At 38.4% G+C, this 14,379-nt stretch overlaps 1 protein-coding gene across 5 annotated transcripts in view; it reads left to right on the forward strand.

The window, feature by feature from the left end:
* Ttc17 (tetratricopeptide repeat domain 17) overlaps positions 1-14,379 on the forward strand; it is an 83,913-nt gene that overhangs the window by 39,426 nt on the left and 30,108 nt on the right. For 3 of the 5 annotated variants that reach the window (XM_048361708.1, XM_048361710.1, XM_048361711.1), the window contains exon 17: positions 11,812-11,982. The exons of the other annotated variants lie outside the window; for them this stretch is intronic. In XM_048361708.1, coding sequence (XP_048217665.1) covers positions 11,812-11,982 — 171 coding nt within the window. The remainder of the gene's footprint in view (positions 1-11,811; positions 11,983-14,379) is intronic. 5 annotated transcript variants of the gene reach the window in all.

The following is a 14,379-nucleotide window of genomic DNA, read 5'->3' on the forward strand; positions in this document are numbered from 1 at the left end:
CATCTGGGGATGATACACCTATTTAATAATGACTGATGTTTGAAGTAAAGGATGGATTTTTGTCAATGAAGTTGAACTAACTATTCAGTATACAGTGAGAATTGAAACAGTTCTGCATACACAGTCACAGTTTTCAAAGAAGGTGATCTAGACATTTACTGAACCTTTAAAATAGTCTCCTAACACTGAGTGATACCCTGGTCCTTCTATAACTTTCTCACTGTTATGAGTAGATTTCATGTAACCTAAGTGTATCTGTCTTGATGAAACTAATATCAAAACCTGTTGCCAACCAATCAAATCTGTAGATTTATGATTTTCAACTTAAAACAATTTTACATGCTCTCAAGAAAAAGAAATGCTGCATTTTGTTGTCCTCTTGTGGACAACCCAGTGTGTACCACTTACAGTAAAGGCCTTTGCTTTATTGGGTTCCGGGCATCAGTAGCTCACACCTGTAATCCTGGATACTCAGGAGCTGAGACCAGAGGATCAAAGTTTGAAACCAACCTGGGAAGAAAAAAATATACAAGTAGCACACAAAACTTATGATTTATAGGGCTGGGAATATGGCCTAGTGGCAAGAGTGCTTGCCTCCTACACATGAAGCTCTTGGTTCGATTCCCCAGCACCACATATATGGAAAACGGTCAGAAGGGGCACTGTGGCTCAGGTGGCAGAGTACTAGCCTTGAGCGGGAAGAAGCCAGGGACAGTGCTCAGGCCCTGAGTCCAAGGCCCAGGACTGGCCAAAAATAATAATAATAATAAAAAAACTTATGATTTATAGAACGTTGTACAATTCAATATCTTTTGTCCAAAATGCTTAGGAACAGAAATGTTTTAGCTTTAGGAATATTTTTTTTAATTTCTTTGGATTTTGGAATATTAGGATATATATAATGAGATTCAAATAGGCTACAAGTCTATAAACATGAAGTGAATTTATGTTTTATATATAAATCACATAGCTAGATAATCTTACATAAGTAGTACATATGAGTTTTTGCTCTAAGTAAAAATGTGCTTAGAAAGGTAAGGATTTGGGATTTGTACGTGTGTGCTTGTGTGTATGCTGGTCCTGGGGCTTGAACTCAGGGCCTCAGTGATATTCCTGAGCCTTTTTTTTTCAAGGTTGGCATTTTGGGTGGTTAATTGGAGCTAAGTCACAGACTTTCCTGCCTGAACTGGTTTCAAACCACATATTTCAGATCTTAGTCTCCTGAGTAGTTAGGATTACAGGCAGGAGACGCTAGCACCCAGCTGAGATTTTGGAATTTCTATTAAGGATGCTCAGCCTGTACTAATTTTCTCTTTTAATGTAAATGCTATCAGATTGCACTGTAAACTGTGAGTTAATTTAGAGAAAAATTATATAAAAATGATACTGGTCTTGTGGGGAACTCATAACAATTGACAAATGAATCAAGAATATGAGAACTGGACTTAATAGTTTAGAAAGGCATGGTGGCTCCATCAGTGGCACTTTTTGTTAAATGGGGAGATATCTAGACTTCACCTAAATTTAGATAATGGAAGTAGTAATGTGAATTCTTGTATAAATAAATTACTCCTACAGCTTTTAGCATTGTTTCTAAAATATAACCCTTTTTATCTTACTCACTGAATGAGTAAGATAAGTAAATAGAAAATGATACCAAGAATCATTCTTCAGAAAACAGGTTACTAGGATACAAACGAACACTTAATTTTTTTTTCTTTCTAGAAACACAAAAAGGTAACTGTGGGTTTGAAACAAAATAGAAGGGGGTCTTGACAGGTGATTGAAGTAGGAGAACTTTATTAGGAAGGTTTTTTAAGCCTAGCATATATAGACACAAAGCAAATGGGGATGATTCACTGTACACTTGTGTCTGATACTTCAAGGAGGTTGAGACTAAGTGTAGCAACTAAGCTGTCAGTAGACATTTCAGTTGCACTTCTAGATGTTAGCCAAAATGCCCTAGCATGGCACCTGTGGAATAGGTAGCACGGCATTTGTGGAATACTTAATATGTGGTGACTTAAAATAAGTTACAGTTGTATAGTCTCCCTGCATTGCTAGCTTATTACTATTAATGTGCAAACAGTCCATGGTAGTGTTAGGGCTACTTAAGTCTCTGTAGTCTCTGTAAGGAAGTCATTTATAGTTTGGGAATACTAAGTTAAGTTATAATCATAGTCCATCCTTTCTGGTTTGGGGCACATCCACTGAGTGTCACTGCTAATCATATTTTATGGTCACATATTTACTGATCAGTTGGGGAAGTTAGTAGATGCAAAGTGCTTCTACACGCTAACCCTCAAAAACATATAGGAGGAAGCCAAGTGCTGGTGGTTCATTCCTATAATCCTAGCTACTCAGGAAACTGAGATCTGAGAATCATAGTTTGATGTCAGCCTCAGCAGACAAATCCAAAGGATTCTTACCTCCACCAAACCAACACAAAACTAGAAATGGAACTGTGACTCAAGTCTTAAGAGTGTCGGCTGTGAGCAGAAAAGCCAAGTGAGAGAGCAATGTCTTGATTTCAAGCCTAGGTACCAGCATATGATTGTTGTTTGTTTGTTTGTAAATAAAAGATGATTTCTTATTGTGGAATGCAGGCTGGCCTGGAACTTGTTTTCTGCTGCCTTTTAAGTGCGGATCTTTACAAGTGTTGTATCTAGTTTGCAAGACTAAGACTGTTCTAGCTTCTGTTAATCATCAAACAAGATACTTCAGAAAAAATTCTGCTGTAGCTGTACTTTACTCTAAGGATAGAAAGGAATTAGCTTCTAGTTATATACATACATGTGTAGTAAATTAGGTGAATTAACTGGATGTTATCTTTATATTTATGTATTTTTTGTTGTACTAGGGTTAGATTTTGAGGCCTTGAACTTGCTAAGCAAGTACTTTACCAATTCAGCCATACCTCTAGCCCTTTTTGCTCTGGCTAAATGGAGTAAAAGATAAGAGTCTCACCGACTTTGCTGCCCTGGCTGGCTTTGAGCTGCAAATTTCAGATCTCAGCCTCCTGAGTTGCCAGGATTACATGTGTGAGCCTCTGGTGCCCAGCGACTCCCCCAAATTCTTGCTTGAAGAAAATTTCTGTAAGATGATGCATGCCAGAGACTTGAATTAAATACAGTAATAGCCATGGCTATTTTTCTTTTTCAATATAGCTTCTGCTTGGAACATTTTCATAGTAAACAATATTCTTTTGTGCTGGTACTGGGCCGTGAATCTGGGCCTCAAGATCTTTTTTTTTTTTTTTGCCAGTCCTGGGCCTTGGACTCAGGGCCTGAGCACTGTCCCTGGCTTCTTCCCGCTCAAGGCTAGCACTCTGTCACTTGAGCCACAGCGCCGCTTCTGGCCGTTTTCTGTATATGTGGTGCTGGGGAATCGAACCTAGGGCCTCGTGTATCCGAGGCAGGCACTCTTGCCACTAGGCCATATCCCCAGCCCTCAAGATCTTTTTGCTCTGCCACTTGAATCATGTCTCCACTTGTAGCTCTTTGCTGGTTAATTGGAGATAAGAGTCTTATGGACTTGGGGCTGGGAATATGGCCTAGTGGTAAAGTGTTCGCCTCGTATACATGAAGCCCTGGGTTCGATTGCTCAGCACCACATATATAGAAAAGGCCGCAAGTGGCGCTATGGCTCAAGTGGCAGAGTGCTAGCCTTGAGCAAAAAGAAGCCAGGGACAGTGCTCAGGCCCTGAGTTCAAGCCCCAGGACTGGCAACAAAACCAAACAAGAGTCTTATGGACTTTTCTGTCTGGACTGGCTTTGAAACACTGAGTAGTTGGTATTTACAGGCATAGGCCATAAGTACCTGGCTTAAACAATGGTGTGTGTGTGTGTGTGTGTGTGTGTGTGTGTGTGTTTTGCCAGTTCTGGGCCTTGGACTCAGGGCCTGAGCACTGTCCCTGGCTTCTTCCCGCTCAAGGCTAGCACTCTGCCACTTGAGCCACAGCGCCGCTTCTGGCCGTTTTCTGTATATGTGGTGCTGGGGAATCGAACCTAGGGCCTCGTGTATCCGAGGCAGGCACTCTTGCCGCTAGGCTATATCCCCAGCCCATGTGTGTGTGTTTTTAAGCTGGCTTCAGACTTCATCTTTCTTCAGTCTCCTCAAGACTGAGGTTACAGGCTCATGCCTGTAAACATCTGTCATAATAAACTTTTAGTGGACATTTGAATTTCCTTGCTTAAAAATGTAATCTGATCTTTTACATTTCTACAGGAAATAACAGCTGCCAAGAGTTTGGATTTCTGTACAAAACAACTCCTAACAGCCTACATGTCACTGATTTACTTCCTGTGTATGTTAGTCATTTAAGACCACTGGGCAGAATCTAGAGGCCAGATTTATAGCCCATTCTCCCTTTTCTGCTCTAGAAGGAGGTGAGGGGGAATAGGGTTGTATGTATGTCTGTAAAGACCAATTCAGTCCCAAGTTCTTGGGCAAAGCAGATTCCTCTACTGTCCCACTAAGATAGAATTCAGTTCTAGAATATGTGGTGAAAAGGAAACACATATAACACACACACAAGTTACATTCTTTTCTCATTTCCTTTTTTTACTCCCCCAACTTTTAAAAAATTTTACTCATTTACCTTACCAGGAGGGAAGGCCAGTATGAGCCTGTGACTGCCAACTTCAAGTGTTATGTATGTTTTGTTTTTCTGTGTATGGTACTTTTAGGGTCAACTAGTGCATGACCATTCTATTAAGGTCTTCTGCAAAAACTATCTGGCAGTAATTGCTGAGTAAGAACCCATCTAAGGAGCTCTTCCTGCTATTGAAATCATTTGTCTTCCCTAAGTAGAGCACAGCAGTAGCCACAGGCCAAGCAAATGAGGCATCTTCCCTGTCTTAGGTTCAGTCCTTAGCAACTGGGCTTTCAGCCCAATGAAAGGAGTTCTGTCCACCCACCTCAATGGTGGTTTATTAGTAGTATTTTCCAAGAATCCCTTCATTGCAAAAGGGTAGTTTATTTCTCCACATAGAGACAGAACCTAGACACAAATGAATAGATTTTCCTAAATTCATAAGCTAAGGCAGAGTTCAAACTGTAGTATTCCTCTTGTGGTTTTTAAAAGTCATTTCTTTCAGCTTTATAATTGAAGAATGTACTTCTGTTAAATTCAGGATTCATCTAAAATATATTACATACCACTAAAGAAGTTTTTGAAATCATTTTGCAAGGTAACATAATAAAGTGAAACATTCCCAATGTATTTCTAATTATTCAGCTATTGAGGAGACAAAATTGAGTTTTAAAGTTGCATAATTTTGAATGAAATTGAGTAAAATGTAGCAGAATGTTTCCTAGAAGGTAACTTTTGTAAGAAGCAGAAGAAAGGAGTCTGTAGAGTACAATATAAGCCTATGGGAACAATGATAGTAGGAGGCTTATAGAATATTCTACTGTTTATAAAGAACACTCTTCTAGCCTCGCATCTGTGGCTCTTGCCTGCAATCCTAGCTAATCAGGAGGCTGATATCTGAGGATCATGGTTCAAAGTCAGCCAGAGCAGGAAAGCCTATGAGACTCTTATCTCCAATTAATCACCCCCTCTTAAAAAACAACAAACCACTCTTCTGATTTTATCTGCTTTGTTTTCAGATTCATATTCTAGCTGTCATTTAAATTGGTTTAATTATGTCTTAGAAATTTATATATAATAGATAACAGAGGAGTATTCTTTATTGTGGAAAAATAAGTATGTTAGCAGCAATGAGATTGGGTGGAGAGGGTGCCCTGAGGCTTACTTAACTAACCAAAAGATGTTGAACTGCTCAAAGCTAAGTGTAGATTTAACTACACAGTACCTGTACTCCATTGTCATATTGCAAGGCAGTATACTCACTTGTCTATTAAAATGTCCTTCAAAAGCAGAGAGCAGTCTGTGAAGCTAATTAATTATACAGAACATCTTCAGGCTTAAAAATGCTGAGTAGTAATCTGAATTAATTGCTATTTTCTTCTAAAAATACTGGTAGAATGGAACTCTGTAATGCCTCCTTCATCCTCTGCACACATAAAATGGAATTAGGCAGATAGCCTGATACCATCTAATAGTGTAAAGATTCTGAGGCATCCATAGCTAAAAGTCCTTGTTGAAAAAGATTACAGTGGGATAACTTCTTATTCCATGGTGATTTTCAGGGAGGCAACACTAATAATAATAGCAGCTTACCATCTGTGGCACTGGTTCACTTCTTCATATTTAAATCTCAACAACCTAATGAAGTTGTGCTGTTACCTAGACACATGTGTACAATATATATTATATATATGAGTATAATACACATTATATATGAGTATAATACTCAGAAGGCAAAGGCAGGACGATTGTGAATTCAAAACCAGCTTAGACTATATGGTGAGACCTAGTCTCAAAAACAATAACAACAAAAAGAATGCTTCTGAATCTTGTAAGTTGGTAAAAAGAATCCTATGTATTATGTATGTGTACATATGTAACAGTCATATATATATGAGTATACTATATATTATAATTGTGGCAGAACTGAGGTTTAAACTAAGACACATCATTAAGCTCAATTTGCAGAAGAAGAAAATAGTACACAAAGATATTAAAAATAACTCATCTTGCTTGACAGAACTGAAAAGTAGTGGGAACAGGATTTAAAGTACAAAATCTGTCTTTGGTCTGTATTTTTAATCATTTCTTTGTTATAATGCTAAAAGAACCACATGATCTTATTTGTTTGTTTTGCTGCTCCTGAACTGGGGCCTAGGCACTGTCTCTGAGCTTCTTTTGCTCAAGGCTAGCACTCTACCAGTTGAGCCACAGTGCCTCGCCAGGCTTTTTTGTGTAGTTTATTGGAGATAAGAGTCTCATGAGTTTCCTGCCCTGACATGCTGAACTGCAATCCTCAGATCTCAGACAGTCTCCTGAGTATATAGGATTACAGGCATGTACTGTTTTATTTTGGGGGTTTTGTTTTGTTTTAAGTTTTGATGTACTTCATTTTGTACCCACTTTTTTTTCTTCTGGTACCACAGTTTGAACTTAAGGCCTTGTGTTTGTTCAGCTTGCTTGCTCAGCTGGCCCTCTACCACATGAACCAGATCTCCAGCCCTGCTTTTTCTTTTAATATTTTATTATCTTTAGTTGTACAGAGGAATTGCCATTAAACAAAGCAGTTTATGAATACAATATATCTTGACCAATATCACCTCTTTCAACATTCTCACCCAGCCCCTTATCTATCTTACTTTTCTTAAATTTTGTAGGATATACATTGAATATTTTTGTCTAGCTAGTTTCAAATGTGGAGTCTCCAGCCAGCTTCCAACCATATTTCTCCAGGTCTCAGCCTTCTAAATAGCTAGGCTTCCAAGCTTGACCCACTGGTACACCACCAAGTTCATTTGTATAATTTATAATTTCTTTTTTTGAAGGGCAGGAAAAGATTTATTACAGTACAGACATGCCACAGGAAGAAGACACTTCTGCTATCTTCAGGGTACAGACATGAGTGTTAGGGTTTAAATAGGGGAAGAATATGGGTCAGTGAGCAAAAGATATAAAGTCTCCATCACAAGCATGGCCCATCATCTCAGCTCTAGTACTTCTGGGTTATGGAGAAATTTCTACTGCTGTCATACTTGAGGATAACAGTTGGGTTCCTATGAGCTGATTCATGACTCCAGGGTGCAGCGAATTTATTATAGGTAATTACCTACATATAGTTTCTTTATTGTAACCCTAGAAGATCCTAGTGTACCCTTCAGAAGCTAAGAGATCTTTTTGTTATTTTTGAGACCCTCACTATATAGTCAAGCTGGTCTCAAACTCAAGATCCTCCTGCCTTAGCCTTCTGAGTACTGGAATTATAGGCTTGACTTTCTAAGCCTGCCTAAGATTCTTCTTGATATATACTTGCTAACTCAATTCTGGTTAGAAAGTAAGAAATTTTCTAGACAGAATAGGAGAAGCAGAGAGATTTCCCTAGCCCTAGAAATGATAGGAATTTCTAAGAATTTAATTTACTCTGAAAAGCCCTTAGGAGACATGCTTTTGACAAGGTATATTAAATATGTTTATTTGGTAGAACACCCCATAGATCATTGTTGACAAACCAATTTATGTAGAAGATACTTGAAGCACAGAAAGAGTTTGAAATATCTAAGATCTCATAGCTCCAAATCAGAAGTGTCACTTAAGATTTATGTTTAGTTGGTATTACGTTGTTGTCTGTTACCTCTAAGAAAAAGCCCAACTGTCAGGATTTGAATTTGATGTTAAATGCTTTCTAAGCAAGAACAGACTATTGTGCATAGAAAAATGTTTCCGTTTTCACCCGGGACCTTGTTATCTGAAACACATTCAAATTATGTAGTTCTTTTTTAGATAGAATTAAATTTTTAATAGAATTAAAGCATACCTCTCAAGGTTATTCTAAGCCATAGATTTGCCTCGCTTTTGCATCAACAAAATAGAAGTCCTATGCATTGGGAAATGGCTTGTTATTTTCTAGGTGTCTTTTTACATTTTCTTCTCTAACATTTTCCTGCTTCTTTAATGAGAACATAATCTTCTTCCAAATAATATTTTTCTACATAGTTAACATTTTTCAGTTTGCCTTTGAGCTAGAGTAGACCTGTACTGCAGTCCAGAGAATAGAGACCATAGTTCTTTCTAAAGTATTTCTCTTCCACCTGGGAGAACTAATTTGAAAACTAGGCGCTTTGACTTGCTAGTCATAGCCACCCAACTATTTATGTGAATCACACTAGAACTCTAAAGCAGTCTTTTTCTAAGCACTAATGTGTGAAAGTTGGTATGAACAGTTATTCATCTTTCAAGTGTTTAGTTTCTATTTGACCATTTTGATGCTGACTGCTCCCAAGAAATATCGTCATATAAACTTGTTCTTCCTTTCATTCCTCAGTTCTTGATAGTCCCACTGCTGGCTCTCCTCAGAGAAATATTAGCCCCATTTCAGAAGCTGGAGGGCAAGGCAGCATCCAGATTTGAGGCCATGAAAGAGAAATAATTTTAACCTATGGTCCTGTGCACATCATGGTTTTTTTTTTGTTGTTGTTATTGTTTTTTTTTTTTTTTTTTGGCCAGTCCTGGGGCATGGACTCAGGGCCTGAGCACTGTCCCTGACTTCTTTTTGCTCAAGGCTAGCACTCTGCCACTTGAGCCACAGCGCCACTTCTGGCCGTTTTCTGTATATGTGGTGCTGGGGAATCGAACCCAGGGCCTCATGTATATGAGGCAAGCACTCTTGCCACTAGGCCATATCCCCAGACCCCACATCATGTATTATGAACTGCCTGCCTAAAGACAGTTGTTTGTGTTGAAGACTTTTAAAAAGATTAACATAATTAATTTTTTGTAGTAGGAAGAGGATAGAGAAACAAGATATGCAAGTAGGGATAACTTCAGAAAGCAGAATTGTACCAAGTTTTGGTGTTACAGGCTTATCCTTGCTTTAGTAATGTTTTAGTAAAGTTTTGTACAACCTCTGTTAAAGTAAGGGAAAAAAGTTTTACTCAGCATCTTGGTCATCATTATTTCCTTTTGGCTCTTAATAGGTTTATTTCCTAATTAAGAGCTGTCTTTGAGAAGTGTGTTGTTCTTCATAATGAATTATCTTCAGTCATTTGGGTGTGCAGAGTTCCTTATTATATTGTTTTATTTTTAATGTTCTTATGCTTAGTTCCCCTGCACTTAACTCCTCATCCCAGATGGTGAAAACAGAAATGGAGACAAATCAGTGATCTCTGTCCTCTTGTAGGACAATCTGGAGAAAGAAAAACACAACCACATTAGCTCTTCCTGTACACACATACCACACCCTCTGCCCCTGTCTTTGCCTCTCAAACACAAGAGAGAAGTCCTGGTCCTATTTCTTTGCCCAACACCTTATTGTTCCTTGCCTAAAATACTGCTGCCTGCATTCTTTCCCTTAGAGATAGCACAACACTGACTCATGGAAAGCCAAGAAATTTAATGGTGAGATAGACCTGATTCATATCTATTGCTTACTGTTACTTAATTTCACTGAGAATCAGTTTCTTTGTGTATAAAGGAAGGATTAATAATACTTCACAAGGTTTTTTTAATGAAGATTAAGTAGAAGGAAGAACCAAAAACATTCAGTAAGTATTGACTCTCTTCATGTAGTTCCTCCTTTTGTAGACTATATCTGCATCAAAAGTGAACTTTTGCCTGCTCACAGCTTTTCCTCAAAACACTAACTTGGAATGCCGTATTTCCTTTGTGCTGTGTGTTTGTATTTACTGTCTTCCCAAATGGTTTAGAAGCTTCTCAAAAGGTAAAACTCTTGAATCATAAACCTCAGTTTCTGATATAGCTTTATTGTCTTATGGTACTCTCTGATGTATGTGAGTATATATGGAAAACGAAAAGTGATTAATTAAGCATGTACTTGGAACTCATTCAGTTAGCAAAGATGTTGACTTCATTGCCTTAGCACAGTAAAGTAAATTGCCTGAGGTATAGTTAAATTACAGAACCTAAAAGGGAGCCATCAAATCCAGAAAAAAACTTGTCTTGTTTTTCATTGGTTCAGAGAGCCAATGAAGAAGGAGAAGAAAATGTCTCCTTAAGACAACATCCTCTAAAAAAAATAGCCCTTTAGAACATGGTCAAATGTACTGGTAGAGGAGAGGAATTACTTATACATTCTTAACCAAATAATTACCCTTTAATAGAAAATCTAAGACCTTCCAGGCTAATATGCATCTTCAGTAATATTGTAAGTGGGAGAACATAAGGAGAAAAAAGACTCCCATTCAGCTACACAGATCAGCTGGAATAAACCAGTGGCAAAGGAGAGCATGTCATAGACAAGGTACTGCCATACCAGACACAGCAGCCTGGTATTCCTTACCCATGACCATCAGGTAGCGCTAAATAGCAGGAGTTTGTCCATATTAGCAGAATTCTATTGCGGGGGGTGGGGAGGCAGGTGCTTGAACTCAGGGCCTGGGTGCTGTCCTTGAGCTCTTTTTGCTCAAGTTTAGCGGTCTACCACTTTGAGCTATAGCACCACTTCTGGTTTTCTGGTGGTAAATTGGAGAGAAGAGTTTCATGGACTTTCCTGACTGGGCTGGCTTTGAACCATGATCCTCACATCTCAGCCTCCTGAGTAGCAGGCATCTCATTGGCAAACTGTAGGAGAGATGTGTCAGAAAGTATCAAGGAGTGCTAGGATTACATTTAAGATTTGGCATTTGCTTAGAAAAATCTTTATCCACATGACCAGAGCGTATTTTCTAGGGGAGCGGGGAATAAGGATCTTTATTATATTGCCGTCTTAAATGAAAAATCTCTGCCATCCTCCTCCTTTAATTCCTTGGTTTTGAATTTTTTCATAATCCCTAACCTTTTGGTCTATCATTTTAAACTGTGATGCAAGAATAGTGTATTTCTCTGCTGTTAGTCATCTTCTAGTATTAATCTGTTATTTCTCAGTGTTGAAAAGAAAATGAAAACTTTGATATTTTTAAAGTCAAAGAACTATCTCACAGACATTACAGATAGAATGAGATCTTGAAAGTTGTTTTTTGATGCTAATCTCCAGCCTGCTAAACATTGATTCTTGCAGTACATACCAACTGAAACTTGAACTTAAGTGCCAAATCTTACATCACTATAATGATCTGACCTTAGGTGTTCCAGTTCACTGACGTGTGTTTGGCTGAAGAAAAACTACCACCATTGCCTTTTTACTCTTCTTGATGTTTTGGGACCTTGCATTATGGGATAACGAGAGATGTTTCTAATGTGCTTTATCTGTGTCTCTTGTCATTGAGGTCATTGTCATGAGAAAACCCCGGACAACAGCCATGACAAGCAGAAATATTTTGACAACTCCCAATCACTGGATGCTGCTGAAGAAGAGCCCTCTGAGAGAGGAACAGAGGAGGACACTGTACTCTCTGTTGAGGACTCAGGGAGGGACTCAGGTGCTCTTAGACTTGAAAGTAAGTTGATTTGACCTGAGCTGTGCTTCTGGGGAAAAATCAACTCTCAAGCTTTAAGCATAGGCTTTTCTCTTCTTTGAAAGTATGTTTCCCTCTTGTACCAGCCACTAGTGCTAAAGAATCATGAAGATGACCCTCATCTGATGAGGCAGAAGATAACCTAGGGTGTGAAAGTGCTCTTCATGCTTCCTGTTTCCTCCTCTCCAGTCTCTCTTTAACTCGAACAAATCTTATTTGTTAATGTATCAGCCTTCCCTTGCAATATCATTACTCTATTGAGCCTGTCAACAAAAAAGGAACATCAATTGTATTTATTTTAATCCAATAAAAATTTGAGGCATTTTAATAGGCATAAATAGATTGTATAATATTCCACTTTGTGGCCCTATTTTGAGCTAATCTTAACAGAATACTTCTCAATATGATTATCTCAGTTCAAAAGTACCAAAACAAACAACTTTTTTGTTGTACATCCTACTTAACCAGTTTTCTGCCCTTGGAATTAATACAACTTCCCATTTCCTGACGCTCTTGTCTTCTTCCCTCTAGCCTTCTGGAATTATTTGCTTTTGACTCTTGCCTGTCCAGAAACCATCTTTGTTAGTCTCCTTCACTTATTCTTTACTCTGTTTTCATTTGTTGGGTTATCCAGTATTCTAAGCTGATCTTTTCTTCTCCTATTATGTCTTGATGACTTGATATCTATATATACCAATGACTCAAAAAATTTCAACTTTCACCCAAGACATTCTCTACAACTACAGATCTCATTTCCTCTTTTTAAGTGGGCTCTTATCTCTGTGTGCCACATGTACTTTTTAAATATAACATATCCAGAGTTGAACTTGATTTTATTTGTTGCCATATTTTCTGAACTGCTGTTAATTCCTACATTCCTGGTCTCCTAATGTATCAACTCACTCAGACACCATTTTATCTGAATCTATCACATCTTCATTTATTCTTTCTGCTATGGCCTGAAACAGCCTTTTGATTTCCTAATTGTAGTCTTTTATATTATATATGGGGAGAGATAGAATCAGACAGAAAAGATAGACATAATTGATACAGAATTTTGAAAGCAGCTGTAGACACTGTTACCTACCAGTTTCTTTTGTGTCCAAAGAGTGATTCCTAAACTACAGGTAAGTTTCCTAGTTTTGAATTTTTCAGTGGTTCTCTGTTACCTATAGGAAGAATCCAAATTAATGTGGGAAATGAGGTTATCTCTCCCTGTACTCCACCTTCCCGGTTCCCTGCCAACTGTATCACCCAGCAGGAAGAACACATGGCAGGAAGATTAACCTTTCACCTTCCCTCTCTCATGCCATACTGCTTTGATCCTCCGTGTCTTACTCAATCTGCAAGTGACCTTTAACATATGATTTTCTGTAAAGAGAAAATGCTTTCACATTTCCTAGATACAGCTCAAGTGTCACCTGTTCTGTGAGCATTCACAAAGATCCCCGGGAAGGTCTACCATCTTGTTCCTTCTTCCTGAAGCAAAGCACATTTCTTGTACCTGTAATTGCTCATGTAGCTTGTCTCCCATTAGGCTATGTGCTTCTTATAGTACCATGTCCCCTGTAACTTTAAATTCTTATGTACAGTAAGTATTTGTTAATGCAATGTTGTATTTATCTTCTGATGTGGGTGTGATTAGCATATTTAGCAATTATAAAGTCTTTCTTCCCTCTAATATGATCTGTAAAAATAATGTCTAAAAGAAGTCAGTTAGACCTTAAAGGAAGAGAGTGCCAGAATGCTAGAGTGAATGAAAACTGATGTTTGCAGCCACATGTGAAACTAGTTTAATATCTTTTACCAGAAACTATTGTGCTTTAGGAAAATTAAGTTTCCAGCGATTAAACTGGTTGGCTAGTTTGTTAATTTGCAATGGGCTTCCACCCTTATGTCTAGGTGGTTAGTTGGCCCTCTGTCTCTCTCTTTCTCTCTCTGTCTCTGTCTCTGTCTCTGTGTGTGTCTGTCTGTCCCTCCCTCCCTCCATCTCTGTGTCTGTCTGTCTGTCTGTCTTTCTCTCTCTCTCTCTCTCTCTCTCTCTCTCTCTCTCTCTCTTTCTCTCGTGCTAGTCCTAGGGCTTAAACTCAGGACCTGGACAATGTCCCTAAGGTTTTTGCTTAAGGCTAGTGCTCTACCACTTGAGCCACCGCTCTGCTTCCAGCTTTTTTGTAGTTAATTGGAGAGAAGTCTCAAAGACTTTTCTACCCAAGCTGGCTTTGAACTGCTGCTACCCTCAGATCTTCCTCCTGAGTAGCCAGGATTACATGTATGAGCCACCAGCACCCAGCTGGTGGTATGTCTTTTTTTTTTTTTTTTTTTTTTTTGCATCAGGATACTCACACAACATTAAAAGCATTTTGAAAATTCTTGTTTTGG

Source organism: Perognathus longimembris, chromosome 13 (assembly GCF_023159225.1).
Source record: "Perognathus longimembris pacificus isolate PPM17 chromosome 13, ASM2315922v1, whole genome shotgun sequence".
NCBI lineage: Eukaryota > Metazoa > Chordata > Mammalia > Rodentia > Heteromyidae > Perognathus > Perognathus longimembris.